The sequence below is a fragment of the Nothoprocta perdicaria genome, unplaced genomic scaffold (assembly GCF_003342845.1).
Source record: "Nothoprocta perdicaria isolate Ctin4 unplaced genomic scaffold, notPer1 scaffold_98, whole genome shotgun sequence".
Taxonomy (NCBI): domain Eukaryota; kingdom Metazoa; phylum Chordata; class Aves; order Tinamiformes; family Tinamidae; genus Nothoprocta; species Nothoprocta perdicaria.
The window spans coordinates 513,477-529,301 of NW_020456287.1; the positions used below are offsets into that span (position 1 = coordinate 513,477).

Consider the following 15,825-nt stretch of genomic DNA (forward strand, 5'->3'; position numbering starts at 1 on the left):
GCCGCCGCCGCCGCGCGGGGCCGTTTATTCGCGTGCGTTTCCCGTGGCGGCGGACGCGCTGCCCGCGCGCTCCCGGGCGCTCCCGTCCACTCCCTCGGGCGGAACGAGGTGCTCCTGGAGGCCGTGTGAGGCCTCCCCGCTCCCAACGGCCCATTCCCCGGGAGGATAACGCGGGAGCGCGGGGAAGTGCCCGCCTCTGGCGTGGAGTTGGCCCGTTGCTGTGCGCAGTAAGTCCTGCTTCAGCAGCAGTTTAAAATGGCTGTGGCTGCCAGGCGGCTCCCGCGGCCGCTGCCTTCCCGCTTTGGGGAGCACTGAAGACTCCAGGCACCCTCGTGCAGCAGCAGAATCATCGTTATTCCTAATAACAGGGATCTGGGCGAAGGCAAATGCCGTCCATGTGCAGTGTAGGAAATGAGGTGTTTGGGCAGCGTGGCTCCCGGTGCTGTTACTTGCTGATACTTGAGTCATTCCCATCCCCTGCTAAAAGCTRCTGTTTTTTCCGCACACCAGTCCAGCCAGTACCAGAAAGCACGGGAATTTCTCTTGCAATGTATTTCATGTAAGTGAAGCCAAGAACTTCACGTTAGTTACTTCAAAACAAAAAACGCAGAACAAGAAATGCCTTTTTGCTTTTATAAAGTATTTGTGTTTAATCATTTCTAAATACAGAAAAGTGTTTTTTAACAGTTCTGTGGTTTCTATTTTGTGTGGTTTGTATTTTTTATTTTTAGCAGTTTTGTAATTTGTTTCCCATTAAGTCAGTAACATCAATGCAAAAATCCCATATTCATTAAAATATGTAGTCTGGAAACCTTTTTTTTTTTTTCACGCTTTCGTTTTTCTTGCATGTTTCCATGTCATCCAACGTGACAGTTGTTCAGAAATCCACCCAGAAGTGTGTCAGCATTTGCCCTTAATCTTGAATGTTAGGAGAGAAAAAAAAAATAATTTGGGAAGCTCCGAGTGCTGGAGCTTGGATGCAGACACTTTATTGTTTTGACATCCCGGGAATTTTCCAGGTTCCTGTTGCCTTTGGTTTTATATTTGTGCCTGCTGGCGCATGGAGCGGAGCAGCTCCCTTTGGAAGGAGCATCAACCTTTGTCCGGGCTGCAGATAACAGCTGCTGCTGCTGCTTGTTTGTCAGCACAGAGGTACTTAAAGCACCACRTAGGTGATCCCTACAGAGACCTATGGTTTGTTAACCAGGACCTAATTGTTAATTTAGACAAGTGCTTAAAGAGCATTGAACAAGCAAAAARCCACACGTGGAAATACCTCTTAGTTCCCAAAGAAATAGGCTAGCCCTCCTCTTCCTTCATCCTTTCAGGCCATTGAGTTTGTAATAAAGAAGCTGGGTAGCTGTGGACTTGGTTCCATGTAAAGTGATTGTTAATGAGTGGCTGTTCGTGTGTGTTGATAACAGTGAGTTTGGCAGAACTTTTTGTACCTTCTATTTCTTGTGAAGAACCTAGAGGTAAACTGTACAAGATACAGGTTGTATAAAACCTTCCCTTCAATTAAGAATCAATTTTCAGCAGGTTGGTGTAATGACAATTTTAAATTACTTGTTGACTTTTTCCAATTTATTGTAAACTAATGCTTTCCATTGCTTCTTCAGCTCTCACTGATTTTTCACTTTGCTCTTTCTACTGCACAAAAGTTACCCTGAAACAATCTGAATTTTACCTGAGCAAAAAGACCTGGAGGTTCCATATTCAAAGCAAACCATACGGTACTACTTTTATTATTTGGTGTTGCACAGATCACTTAACCTTTCAACTAACACCTYGTTCATGAGAACTCTTTGCCCCACAACAGGGAATTAGCACTCACAGGTAGTAAACCTGCAGTTCTTTTCCAGCCAGTGTATTTCTGAACTCGTGTGTTGTTATAAACATGTTGCTGCTTCTTTAAAGAATGTTCTCTGTTCCTTTATCCTGTTCCTGGCATTCAGGCAGAGTTATCTTTAGTTTTTTTTTCTGTCAAATTCATTGTTATTAAAATGGAAGGTCCTAATATAACCACACTTTGTATTTGCTTAGTGCTTTCCATTAGATAAACTGTGTTAAGGCCCGCAAATGTTGATGTGAGAGCTAAGAACGCCCTGTCAGGCAGTAAGTTCACTCAGAGTTGGATGCTGCTTTGGTAATTTGGCTGAACTTAATGAGAAATTTGCGGTTTCTTTACTTTTGAAGGTACAATTCACAAGTCTTGTGAATTTGTCAGAGAGAAGATAAGAAATCTGCTGTAAAATGGTGTCTATATCCCAGACTTGTGGTGTTGCCACGAACTTCGGTCAGATCGTGCCGCATTTTGTTGCTCTCTAACGTGTTGCTTTTTGTATTTTGGACAGGGGAATGTGAGGTGCTTTGTACACGGTCCCACTGGAAGCCTGTGCCAGCTTCCTTGCTCTGATAGGGGCCAGACTGTCAGACTGGTTGAGGTTGGAAGGGACCCCTAGAGATCATCCAGTCCAACCCCCTGCTCCAGTAGGGACATCCAGAGCACGGGRCACAGGGCGGCATCCAGGCGGGTTTGGGAGATCTCCAGAGAAGGAGACTCCACAGCCTCCCTGGGCAGCCTGTKCCAGGGCTCTGTCACCTTCACAGGGAAGAAGTTCTTCCTCATTAAGCTTCCTACATTTTAATTTATAGCCATGATGAAATATTTCAGGGGAGAACATAAGAACAGGGCAGACTCACAGAAAAAGCTTTCTCGTTTCTAATATAAGAGCTTCTGGAGCCAGAAGTAATGTTTGGGTTTTCTAGAGGTCTTCAGGAATGATTTCTCCCAGTAACRTTTTCATTCCCTTTGAACCTGACCTTGCACTTCCACAGCAATCTTACAGCAGTAAGTGGCACTGTTCAGCTGTGCATTTCGTAAGAAGCTCCCTTTTCACTGTCTCTTCCCAATTAAAGTGGTACCAAACCTTTGTAAAGTTTCCCTTTTAAATGTTTTCTATGTTCTTTTGGAAAGAGGGAGACAGGCCTTGCACGAGGTAGTCGGGCACCATATAGACAGTATTTTCTGTTTGCGCTCTGTTATCTCAGCAATGATTATTYGTGTTCTGTTTCCTTCTGTGAATGCCCCAGAGGAACACTGGGCTGACATGTCCTTAGAAGTACATACAGTAACTCCATTGTTTGCTCTTAGCCACAGCTAATTTATTGTTGGACACTGTAAATACMTACCTTGGGCTAGGAGTATTGCTTTACTCTTTCTGATGATGCATTTTACCATCTAGTCATTCAGGGCTACGAGAGTCTCTGGCAGTGAGTGGACAGCTCCTACATCTGGCTGTTTATTCCCCTTTTCCTGAAGTTTTGTTAATACCTTGAACAGCTGCTTCTTCGCATCCCTGTGGGATCCATTTGGTCCTCGTGGCCAGTTTGAGAGMGGATCACTTGCATCTCTCCTTTGTTTCCTGTGTCCAAGCCAGTTAGTTATTCATGAGCAGCTGCCTCCTTTCTCAGCCAAAGGCACCGCTGCTTCTCTAAGAGTCTTTGAGACAGTCAAAAGCTTTTAGAAAACCCAGGTGCATAATGCTGACCTTTTGCTCAGGCTTCTTTGAAGGYATGGGATTTTTGAGGCATTGCTTTATCTACAGCTGCCCTGTTAACACTTCCCTGKTCTGCCATATTTATTTAAGTGTCAGCAAATTCCACTTTTTGTTACGTTTTTCCAGTTCATAGGGGCAGGATCATCATCACACCTTTTGTCATTGGTGGAGATAGACTTACTGGGCATCCCCCCGGGATGTTAAAAATTAGGGTCTTATTTGCTATCTCATTCCTGCGGCACTGAGGTGGTTGTAGGTGACAGGTCAGCATTTTAATAAGAACATTTCAAAGAAAGTTTCTTATAAAAAAAAAAAAAATCTTCAAAACTGAATAACATCTGGTTTTGATAATTTGTTTCTGTGGATTTGGTTTTTTATTTTTCTTTTGGAGWTGGTGATTTTCTAAAGTCTTTTCTATATCTGTTTGTTATGCAACACTTCCTTTGACTTGTTACCTTTTAAGAATTTGGAAGTGCTGAGCACCTCCATAAGTTCTTCTGGGGCTTACTGAAAGGAGGGAGAAATATCTGTTGGTGACTGGGAGTTGTTGCTGGTTTTAAATGTCTCTTAGGTTTCTCTATAATTCTATAATTTTAACTCTGCAGTTCACTGCCTTTGCTTATTCATGTTGTCCCGTACATTTTTTCACAGGTGCTTTGTAGTCCAACGTGTTCTTTTGATCTTCCTGAGATTGTTTGAGGATGCTGTACTGAATATRTCTTTAACCCGTTTAGGTCCTGCTCAGGTTCCAATGATGTCCCCAAATGGTTCAGTGCCTACTATTTATGTGCCTCCTGGATATGCCCCACAGGTATGACCTTTTATTTGTTTCTTATTTTTTTTTTTGCAGGAAAATTGTAGGAGTAGAACTGAAATAGCTCACGGGGCAAAGTGATGTGTCAGGTTTCAGGGTCTCAGTGTTCATGCAAGTAAATAATGGGGGATGCCCCATAGGACCTCTGCAATGGGACACTCGTGGTTTCATGGTTTGTATGTCATTTATTTGCAGATCAGCTACTGAAATACAGTAGCAGGAACAGTTCCTTACAGAGTTCAGGCTCCTAATGTGCTAATACCATCTGAGCATAGAGAAGTTTCATGACTCAAATAATGATTTCTCTGGGATCTCTACTGAATTACAATTTCATGGGTGTTTTTACATGGACCAGTGCAGTTTTAAGGATATACCCATAGTTCCATCTCTGGGAAGTTCCCTGCAGATTAGGAGTAAAACAGATCAAKGTACAGCAGCAAGAAAGAATATCAACCCTTAACTGGGGACAAATTCTCATACCATAYGTGCTTCTACAGCTTATTTTTAAAATGAGGCTCTGTGCTTGTCACTGCTGGAGAAATCCTAACTGAGATGTCTGAAAACTAAATCTGATCCATGCTAGATAACCTGGGCATCCTTTRAAGTTGGTTGAATGGCTGATTTTTCTCACCTATTTGATACACCTGTCTTGTGGTGAGATGTACTGCCTTCTGGATCATTTCTAGGGGATTAGAAGGTCAGATTTAAAAATTAAAGCAGATGAACACCATTCATCATCTCAGGACATTCTGCTGCCATGACCACTCTCCTTTTGCAGCTTCTGTGTGCCCATCCTAGGGTATACATTAAAGAGAAAATAATGCAACTAGAACCCCCTCCCATTGTCCAGGAGATGTCTCACAATTTATCAGAACTTCATGAAAAATCTTCCTCTGGGAAAAGTTTGTTAGCCAGACAAACTAGAACATGGACTCTCTCTGGTTTTAATTTCTTCTGTTGAAAGTAAGTTGATAAGTTGGTCATCAGTCACAGTTGAGATCCCAAACCAGCAGGAGTGAATTAAAAATCATGAAAGGCCATTTATCTGTAGATTCATAATAAAAAGGCTTGATTTCTGATAAGATTCACTTTTAAAGAATGGAAAGAACTTTGCAATATTTGAAATTCCTAGTTTTGTTATAAACTAACTTATTGACTGCTTAATTTCAGTTGTTGGGAATCACTTCTTAATGAGGTTTTCTTCAAGAAGTTTTCTACAAAACTTCTTAATATTTAAGAGGTTTTGCAACCTGTAAAATTCTGATTAATTTTTGTGAAATAAACTTATCCTTCCGTTGACAACTCACAGCAGATGAACTGAAGAACTGAGCTTTGCTGGGACGAGCTCGTTAGCCTTTCACTGGAGTCCACTCATTCAAGCAAGTGCTTGAGCTCTGCAGCTGTAGAGCTGACGATGCCTCACATCCATCCAGCTCAGAGTACAGGTGGCTTGATCTCCTCTCTGCTGCTTTCATCCAAGTACATGTAGCYAGTAAAACATGTAGGTTAGAAGGCTTTTGAAGTCCTTTCTGCTGACAAAACATAGCAGCAGCTGTGGTTTGTGTTGGAAGCCTCTGTTGCAAGTCAGATTAGAAAGCAGTCCTGCTAAAAGGGAAAACTCCCACTGTTGAGCTAAGAGTTGCCCCAGACTTAGTGCAGCAAGCCACAAAAGTAACTCAGGTGGTTTCTTCAGGCTTACTGTATTTTTTAGAGTCTGCAACTGCATTCAGTCTGTAGACTGAATTCTGAGAGAAGCTGGAAACTAGCTAAATGCTTCAAGCCATCAGGCTGGAAGAACAAATTCAATATAACCCGCTTTTATCTACCTCTTTTGGTTTAATCCTGGCATGCCACTACTTGCTTCAGCTACTGTTTGGCAATGGTACAACATACTGACCTCTGGAACTTAGGGATAGGTACAGAGTAAAGCATTTTTGGTTATTTTGCATGACATAAATCATGTTTTTTAAGTAATTCACAAATTTGGAAAGAAAAGGGAGAGTTGATTTATTTCTCCCTCCCTTTACATTTGGAACTGCAGTAACAAAACCCTGAAAGAAAGCATATTGCATCTTTATTCATCCTATCAAGCTGTCTGTGTTCATGTCTGTTTTTTTTTTTTGTGTGGTTTAAAATGACAGACTTGGCATGATTCTGTTTGTGAGCTGCCTTTCTGCAGCTGCCTGATAGGGGCCTACAGTTAAGTTAATGTTTAATTTAGGTAGACAGATGCATAACTGATTTGTTTAAACTCTCTGATTTTATGCTACTGAACTTAAGGTCCTTGTTGCTCTGAATTAGGTAGCTATCTCTCAGTTGCTTAGACTGTCACCCAAATGGTTTCAAATATCCTAAATTTGATCTGAAAAAYAGTGAAATTATAAACTGTGCTATAAACTTTTAAAAAGTGCTTCGTATGTATGCTGTATAGGTCCCTGCCATATGCATCATCTCCAGATTGCAGTTTAAACACAAAGCTGCAATCAGAAAATGTGCTGAGCCCTTTTGGGAAAAAAAAAAAAATACTGTCCCAAATTTGGCATAAAGGGCTGAAAGCAACAGCAACAGAAAAGTCTTGATGAATTTAAATAAATAAAGGTCTACCAAATATCTCTTTGAGCATTGTTGGCTTGATAATAATTGGTGGTTCATGTTAAAAGCACACACCTCACTACTCCTTTTTGATGTTCATCCTTAAATTAAGGGTATGAAGTAACCAGGTGTGAAGGTTACTTMGTACTTAGGTATGAAGTAACCAGCTCACACAGTTCACTCTGACGTGCAGGGGTGGCGTCAGGGTCTGGAGTGCCCATAACCTGCACGCTGTGCCCGCCTCACCCACAGCTCTGCGGGGAGGACACAGACATTTGGGGGCCTGCTGACATTTGGAAGTCTCAACTGTTTTCATGTTTAGAACATGAATGTTGCTGCTATGTATAGTGCTATATAATGTCTATAAGCATTTCTGATGTGTTTAAGCATATTTGATGAGGCTGTTTTTGGTGCCAGCAGAGCGCCTTAAACATGACTACAATGAAATATCCACATTTAGGGAAATATATTGGACAACTAAAGTTCTGGATTTTTCTAAAGTCCTAGTTTTTCACTGCTGTTGCTCTATCCTGCCTTAGGGACGAAACAGCTGTGCTTTCTGTAGATATGAAGACCATTCTCTTARGTAAAATTATTTTCCTGTTACAGAACAATTTCTCTCCATTTAAGGTAGCCAACCCTTTTCAAAGTCACATAGTGTGTATTTATTTTAAAGCTGCATTCACTCAGAGCACTTAAATTCCATATACATTTTTTTTCTTATTTATCTAAGCAAAATGATCTGCCACATTGTACTTTCTTTTCTACATGGTGCTGCTCATGTATAAAGATCTTACCTCTGTCATCTTCTACCAGAAGCATGCAGCTCTGTGTGCATAACTATTTTTCCTCAATATATTAGCTAAATTTTGGAATGGTTCCCTGCAGCATCCCTGCTTACCTTGCCTTGAGTTGCCGTGCAGACTCTGTGGTGTGCAGAAGAGATTTCTTTCAGAGAAAATAAAGGCAGAAGCTCCATGCCAGATGCGTCCTGGAGCAATGATTGATCCTCCAAAGAGCTCCAAAGAGTCTCCAGAGAGACCAAATATACTGAATGTTCCAGATTTTTTCTTGCTTCTCCTCCTTTTATGAATATACATTTCATCTAAAAACTCTCACAGGGAAGACCCCTTGGCATTTCCTGCATTTTTTTTCCTAGGAAACAGAGAACRGGTATTTATTGCATCCCGGATATCTTGTCCCCACAGTGCACCCCAGTTGAGCATGCCACGATCTTCTCATTCAGAGATGATCAGACCCGCACAGTCACGTTCACTTGTGAATTTACCACAAGTGGTACCACCCGAAGAGGGTCCCCGTGGCCATCTCTTCTGCCTTGGACGTGCTTCAAGGAGCCGCCCCTGTTTGCTGCCCAGGTGGTGGCTGATGCTCACACAGAGTGAAGAGGGTTTTCTACATCAGTACCAGTAGCTGAACCATGGGCCTTTGGGCCTGCTCRCCTGCAGCCCTCCTCGTGCTCCACACTTACCCTCCTCGTGCTTTGGTAGGTTGGGACTTTTAACAGCACTGCCAAGGATGTCCTTTCTTTGCCTTTTTTATCCTCCCCTCTCTTGCTTTTCTCTGATTTGGAAGCGGTTGTGCTKCTTTTTTCCGAAGGGTTTTGCCACTGGTGGTTTGCAGTATCTATAGAAACGTAGCTGTCAAGCTGCCTCCTGGCAGCCACGCTGGCTCCTCTGCCTCTCTCCCTGACACACGTTCTCTCCTCTTGCAGGTTATTGAGGACAACGGTGTTCGAAGGGTTGTGGTGGTCCCCCAGGCTCCAGAGTTTCACCCCGGCGGCCACGCCGTGATCCACAGGCCTCCGCACCCGCCGCTGCCCGGCTTCCTTCCCCTTCCCGCCATGATTCCCCCGCCGCCGCGCCACATGTACTCGCCGGTGAGCGGCGCGGGCGACATGGCCRCCCAGTACATTCCTCAGTACCACACCTCGCAGGTCTACGGCGACGTGGGTGAGTAGCCTGCAAGGGCCCTCGAAGCCAACGCGCCCTCRGGCCCCTTCCCGGGGCCGCTGCTCCTCGTGGACTTGCTTGGTCCAGCAGGACGGCAGCTCCAGAGGGAGCCGGTTGTACAAAGACACCGGCCTCGTTTTTACTGAGGCTTCTTACTCCAGAAAAAGGCCCTTTCCCTGAGTTGGTTTGTCTCCTCAGTGATGTGTTAAATATACAGGGTTTTTTTAAGCATAGCGGATTTGTCCAGGAAAGGCAAAGGAAGGCAATGCAGGAGTGTTTTTGTAGTGTTTCAGTGATATTTTTCCCTCTTGACTCAGCACTTAAATCCGTACCCGGGCACTGTTTTGAACTCCAGGCTTTTGTAAGTGCCCTGTTTAAGGCATAATTAAATGCTCAGTGCTGTTTACAACAGTATGCTCTTTTTCATAAAATTGTATGTGCATAGTCTGATGTCCCTTACTGATTTCCAACTTAAATAATTAGGTCGCACCTGAAATATTGTGGTTGAAGTCGCCTTTGGCAATGCTACCAATATCTCTCTTTAATACTATTTAACAACTTAGTGCACACATGTACTGACTGGTGGGGGCGGAGCAATCACATAAATATTTACATTTCCAGTACACTTGTTTTTCTTTTGATAAACTTGTGCTTTAAAGTAGCTGCTGACCTTGAAAGACTCTCTGTCAAAGGAGAGAGAAGCTGTGGAGAGGGAGAGTAGCACTTAGATCCTGCACGTTGTATCTCTCAGCTACCAACAGCATTTTTAGTTGCCCTCCATATAGTCTCTGTGCTTAAGTAGTCATTGCAAAGCAGTCAAGGAAAAATGCATGTGTGTCTTGACCTTTCTGGCTTGCTCAGTATTTCTCTGTTCTTATATTGAAGTTTCTTGCTAGTTTGTCAAGGAGGCATCATTAGATATTTCTTGGCTGCTTATTTATATTTTTATTAATTTCTTAACTTAAAATAGGTGAGAGTTGGCTACTTTTGTTTGCCAAATTAGGAGTTGGAATTTGATAATAAAATGCAAAAGATATAAGGGATACTTTGCAATGAAATAATATATTTTAGAGTTCAGCTGCTAGATTACATCCCTTTAGCAGGAATTCAGAGATAATTTGCTTAACTAGTAAGATTATAAAAAAGAGCAGATGATAAAAAGAGGTTCTTTAGTCACCCATTGTTTTAAATACAGAAGTTCACTTTACTTACATCAGTTAACTCTTTGGCTTAAGCATTTCAATATACAAAATCAAAATGGACTTTTGAAAGGAATCAAATGATGTAAACCCTAGAAGGGAAGAAAGAATAAATTTCTAGAGTCAGCAGTTAACATTTGATTCACTGAAGTTGTATTTTAAAACATACTCAAGATGACCTTGAAATTAGGAAATTAGACTGTTTTAGTCTGTTAGGAAAKTAGGAAATTAGACTGTTTTAGTCTGTTACACATTTGACATGTATTTCATGTTTAGTTTTAGATTGACTGCTTGGGCTATGACTTTCAGATGTCAAAGTCTGTAGTTAAGATCCTGTGTGAGGAATCTGAGTTTAAGGAAGAAAATAATTGAAAGTGCTTAGAATGCAGTAGTTCTCTGACAGGATATTCTTCATGAATCATATCAAGGATATTCTCTTCAGTGTTATTGAAAATGAAATTGGTAAATATACATAGCTTATCTAGTAGTCCTCTGTCACACTTTCTGAGTATTAAATTGATCTGAAAAAAAAAAATAATCTCCAGCTTGGGAATTGTGTCCATCTTGTCAAAACAGTATTTGAYTGATATATCTTTTGTTCCTAGCAAGCAAGAAATAACAAATAATTGATTTCATTCTTCAACCAAAGGATATAACTTTCCTCAAAATGGTCAAATTTTATCCCATTTTTAACATAGTGTTTTTGAAAGAGGTGACAGATGACTTTTTTTCATTTTTGCTAAGCTATCTACATTGAAGAAGCTATTTTGAAGGTTCTTGAGTCCTTACAGCCGTTTGCATTGCAAATTGTTGGCATTTATTTTCTAGAAACTCAAAGGTGATATATTGGTCCTGCTGAAGTCAGGCAAAATTTCCATGTTCGCAGTGGAAGGAGGRTATTAGGTGACTTATTTTGTGTAGCAAAACCCTTCATTTTTTGAAGAATATAGAAGTATAAGAGCACATTGACATTTCCATCATTTTCCCAGTAAATAATAGTCTACATTTATTGAATTAAATGAGTGAAAAATGATATTATTGTTTATTTTTGCCTATATCCCAATTTACACTCTGATAAYTTTCAGTTCTTTCCATCTTTTCTGGAGGACAAATGGTTAGATTATTCGAGGTATTGCTGGAATGTSAAGATTTTCTAATTCTCAAACTTTTAAAAATCAACTCAGATATTCTGAGAGGTTTTTTCATAATTGGTTTAATTCAAGAATGTGGTTTAAAAAAGCAAGTTATGATAAATAATCTTTTTTTAAAGTGGTTTTGAATGTATGTTTTGTTCAGTTCTCCAACTTCTTTCATTTCAAAACTTTCCTTCTAAATACAAATGGTACATAAACCAGGAAAAAATAARGTTTGTTCATCAAAAGAGACAAATCTCCTCTGTCCATAAATACAATCATAAACAGTTATTTTCCTTGTTTGTCATAGAATTACACTAAAGAAAACGAGTCAGGTCATAAACTGTTTAAGCCTTCAGTGAGTCGTTAAAGTTCTTCTAAGTATAAAGATGAAATTAATAAAAATGTTAAAATTGGATAGGAAAAAACTACCAATCAGCAGTTTTATTTTTTCCATTAGCCTACTAGTGACTTTTATTTTCTTCCAAATGGCYGTTCTGACTCAGTGATGGGAGGCCTTGATGAAACCGTAGCCGTGTTTAAGGTTTCTGTGTACAGACACAGGGTACATAGAGGACCCAGCTGTACTGCCTTTGCTCTTGCAGCGTCTCTCACTTGTCCTGTGCTTTGGAAGGTTGTTTATTGACCTCTGCTGAAACACCATTAAAGTACTAGAGCTGTAGCTGTGTTCCAAAACGTGAGACTTAGGTGTTTTTCATTTGACATTAAAACAGAACTAATCCCGTGTGATAAAGCAGCAGTATTTTTTCTGTGTTTACTTTATTCTGCACCTCTACAGTTCAAGGAAGAAAACAGAAACATCTTAAGATCTGTTTATAACTMGAGCAGAAARGAACAGAAAAGGTTGCATTTTAGTGGATAAAAGTTTTTACCTGCTGGACCGTTCAGTCTTAGAATAAGCAGAAAGTCTAGTTTCAGTGTAACACACAAAGTGCACACAAGTACGCACTTAATTCACATAGCATCTTTAAATAGGTTTATAAATGCATTGTTCTTAAYGATTTCTTTTTTCTTCCCTTGCTTTCATTTAGATACTTTGCCTGCTCATGGAAGATCCAACTTTAGAGATGAAAGGTCTAGTAAAACATACGAGCGGTTACAAAAAAAATTAAAAGATCGACATGGAACTCAGAAGGATAAATTAAATAGTCCCCCGTCATCTCCTCAGAAATGTCCTTCTCCTACAAATGAACCTAATGGACTTACAAAAGGACAGGATGCAGCTGGTGTAAGCACAGGTTCTACCAAGAGCAAGGCTATGGGTAAGGGAAAAAGCAGTTCTCAGACAGACACCGAAGTAGAAGGTAAGTGTTAACAAAAATAATACAGTCTTTATATTGTCTTAATAAACAAAAATAACGTAGTCTTTGTAGACAGAATACRGTGCCTTGACCATCACCAAGTTGAGTGGTAGCCCATAACTGCACTGATTTGCGTACAGTGGAGTTAGGGACAACTGAAATGCATCTTGTGTTCAAAGGGTAGGCCAAAGAAGATAAAAGTACTGACTTGCAGGTCCCCACGTGGATTTGAACAAATGGTTATTTGTCATGTCCCATAACACTGCTTAAGGAAAAATTTGGGATTTGGGCAGAGTGGCTTTGCTGCTTGCACGTCAATGAATTGCTGAGTACTGGTCATTTGCTTGATAGTACAGAAACATGGGAAGAAACAGAGCCTCTGACAGAGGAGGTCTACATTGAGTTTGTTAGAGAGATTTCTTAATGGGCATATTGTTTTTGCACGTACTGCCTATACCATCCTAATTCATTATTGATAGGCCTTTGGAGAGAAAAAAAGACTGGTCTAAGCAAATATTTTATGTACCGAAGAATAAAGATAGGGAGATTCACTGAGAGTTCAAGCAGCGTGGCAGGTGTTATGAAGGTAGGAACAGGTAAAGGATTTAATGGATAAAGCAGTATAGACCCTCAATGAGAAAAGAGGCAGAAAAAACCACCAGCACACAGGATTACAGAGCCATGCTGATCTCTGAATCATAAGAATCCTTAAGGTTGGAAGGGATGCCTAGAGGAATAAGGACAAGAAATTTCTATGTGATCATTGCTGGTGTGGAGGTTGGTGCTTCAGGGCTCTACCAGATGAGTGAGTGGGATGATGTCAGTCTGGGTTTGTCACATCAGTTGTGCAGCTTTGGCAAAGGGGGTGCATGGCACTCGTTTTTATAGTCCTTGAAGTTGATCACGATTCAGAATGATTCCAAAATCAATCTTCTACACAGACATACAGTACACTTAAGTAGAAAGTGTCATTCTGCCTAAAGGCCAGATTTGCTGGTGTGCTCAACTTTGTAGAAGATGTATTAACTTTTGAATTCTGCTGTTGAGCCCCTTCAAAATAAGTACTGAAGCTTCCAACCACAGAATCATAGAATGATTAAGGTTGGAAGGGACCTCTGGAGACCCTCTAGTCCAGCAATCCTCCTGCTCCAACAGGGACACCCAGAGCACGGGGCACAGGGCGGCATCCAGGTGAGTTTGGAAGATCTCCAGAGAAGGAGACTCCACAGCCTCCCTGGGCAGCMTGTGCCAGGGCTCTGTTACCTTCACAGTCAGTTTTTCAGCAGCTTCCAGTGCTTTGTGGCCATTGCTTCTTGTCCTGTCGCTGGCTACCACTGCAATGAGTCTGGTTCTCCCTTCTCAAATCCCCTTAAATCTCTTTCCCTGGGATGTGAAGGTGAAGCTGAGGCTTCCCACACACCGGAGAGGCCGGCAGAGCTGCCAGTACCGCTCCAGCGGATGTGCAGTAACATCCAGGAGCTGCTGCTGGTTGATTGTTAGTCTGCGTCCCAAGAGGAATCTATAGAAAATAGCTCTGATAGCTGAGAGATTAAGTTGTCCAGAGCAGTAGTTTAACGTAATACATTAATAAAATATAACATCCTTTGTGTATTTCAATAAATCACAGAACAGAATTAGCAATAGCTTTATATGGGCAACTTCTTGGGGAACTTTTTCTGCTTTATGTCCCTCTAAATTAATCAGGTTGTTCAATTTTATATCTATTTTAGTTCATGTGTACTGTACTTTTTGAACTTCAAAAGCTATTTCAATGTAAAATCACTGAACAATGATTCATGTATACTTGTTGTTTGCTCTGATTTTGTTTTTTAAGAAAAGGATGAAGAAACAAAAGCGCTTGAAGCACTTCTTTCTAATATAGCCAAGCCAGTGGTAAGTAGTCGTAGCTTTCTATAAAGTCTCAGTGTATCTGTTCCTGTTCTGTAGTTACACTTCCCTTTCTCTGCGCCAAGTTTAAAGAACYTAATTCTCATCAGTAATGAAAATGCACTTAATTTGCAGTCACTGAAATGGTAAAACTTATATTCAAGCAATATTTATGAAGCTAAAATCATTTGAATACTTAGCTTTTTCTTGGCCACCTTGTGAAGCCCTCTGTCCATCAATCCTCCTGAGTGAAAACCATCCAGATTCCCAGTGRCAAGTGCAGACAAGTGAAGCCTCGGGAGGAGCCAGCCATGGTTTGTCCTGCCAGGCACCCGCGCCCTCCGCAGTGATGCGCTCTGCTCCTCACCCTTCCTCTCTCCTCCACAGACATGTCCACAGTTTCTTACCYCTTTAGCTTAAATCAGGTTACTTCTTCACATAACTGGTGAGGACAACTTTTAACAGGAGGAAGAGTGTATGGAAAAAGGGAAGAAGGAAAAGGGTCGGATGGGTCGTCGTGGAGCTTGTAACGTTGCCCTTTGGTTTCTCCCCTTCGCCTCCACAGCAGCCTGACCCAGTTTTTGTTTCCTGCCCTTAATCCTCCTAGATCCTTTTACAGCCCGGGGCTGCAAGGGCTGAGCAGGGATTGTAATCACAGAGAAAGTCCCAAATGCTTGGGGTGTCCTGCTGTGTCCTGGCGTCAGAATGGGATAATGTGTCCTCAGTGTCCTCAGTGCCCCACGTCTTAGTTGGGAAAGCAGCTTGGAAGGGGAAGCTGTCTGAATTGGTAAGGAGAGGCAAAAGATCCGTAAGGAGGAGCTGAGGGAGCTGAGATGAAGAAATGGAGGGGAGCAAGCTGCTTCTAGCCACTGCTGGAGTGAAGATGGTAGCTGGGACAGTCAAGTTCAGTAACATTGGACAGGAGGCAATAAAAAGAATTTCCGGAGAAAAAAAAATGGGGCTGGCCAATATAGCTAAGGAAGATTAACGTGTCCAGAAGAAAGAAGAGAGAGGTGTGGGGTCACTTCCAACAAAGAACCTGGATAGAAAGGGAGGGCTCTTGAAATAGATGAGGAGTCTAGGATGGGACAGTGAGAACAGGAGCAAATAGAGCAGTGGATGTGAGGTACTGGGAGAACAAGATGGGAAACAAATGGCTTTTCTGTTCATTGTTCCTACACACAGACTAGTGCTGCAAGAGTGGAGGGATTGTGAAGGTCTTGTCAGTAGCAGTTGGCAGCCCAGAGAGTAGCAGTAAGAGGTTGAAGGAGCTTGAGAAAGACTAAGGTTGGTTGGTCAGGGACACCAGAATTGTAGTGTAGAACTGAAGACTACTGTTGAGTGAATG

The 15,825-nt window shown here is 41.6% G+C and overlaps 1 protein-coding gene across 3 annotated transcripts in view; it reads left to right on the forward strand.

Annotated features, from left to right (window-relative positions):
- The window catches only part of FNDC3A (fibronectin type III domain containing 3A), a 105,861-nt gene that overhangs the window by 54,740 nt on the left and 35,296 nt on the right, over positions 1 to 15,825 (forward strand). For all 3 annotated transcript variants that reach the window (XM_026053277.1, XM_026053278.1, XM_026053279.1), the window contains 4 exons: positions 4,295 to 4,371; positions 8,699 to 8,936; positions 12,321 to 12,593; positions 14,425 to 14,483. In XM_026053277.1, the coding sequence (XP_025909062.1) occupies positions 4,295 to 4,371; positions 8,699 to 8,936; positions 12,321 to 12,593; positions 14,425 to 14,483 (647 nt within the window). The remainder of the gene's footprint in view (positions 1 to 4,294; positions 4,372 to 8,698; positions 8,937 to 12,320; positions 12,594 to 14,424; positions 14,484 to 15,825) is intronic.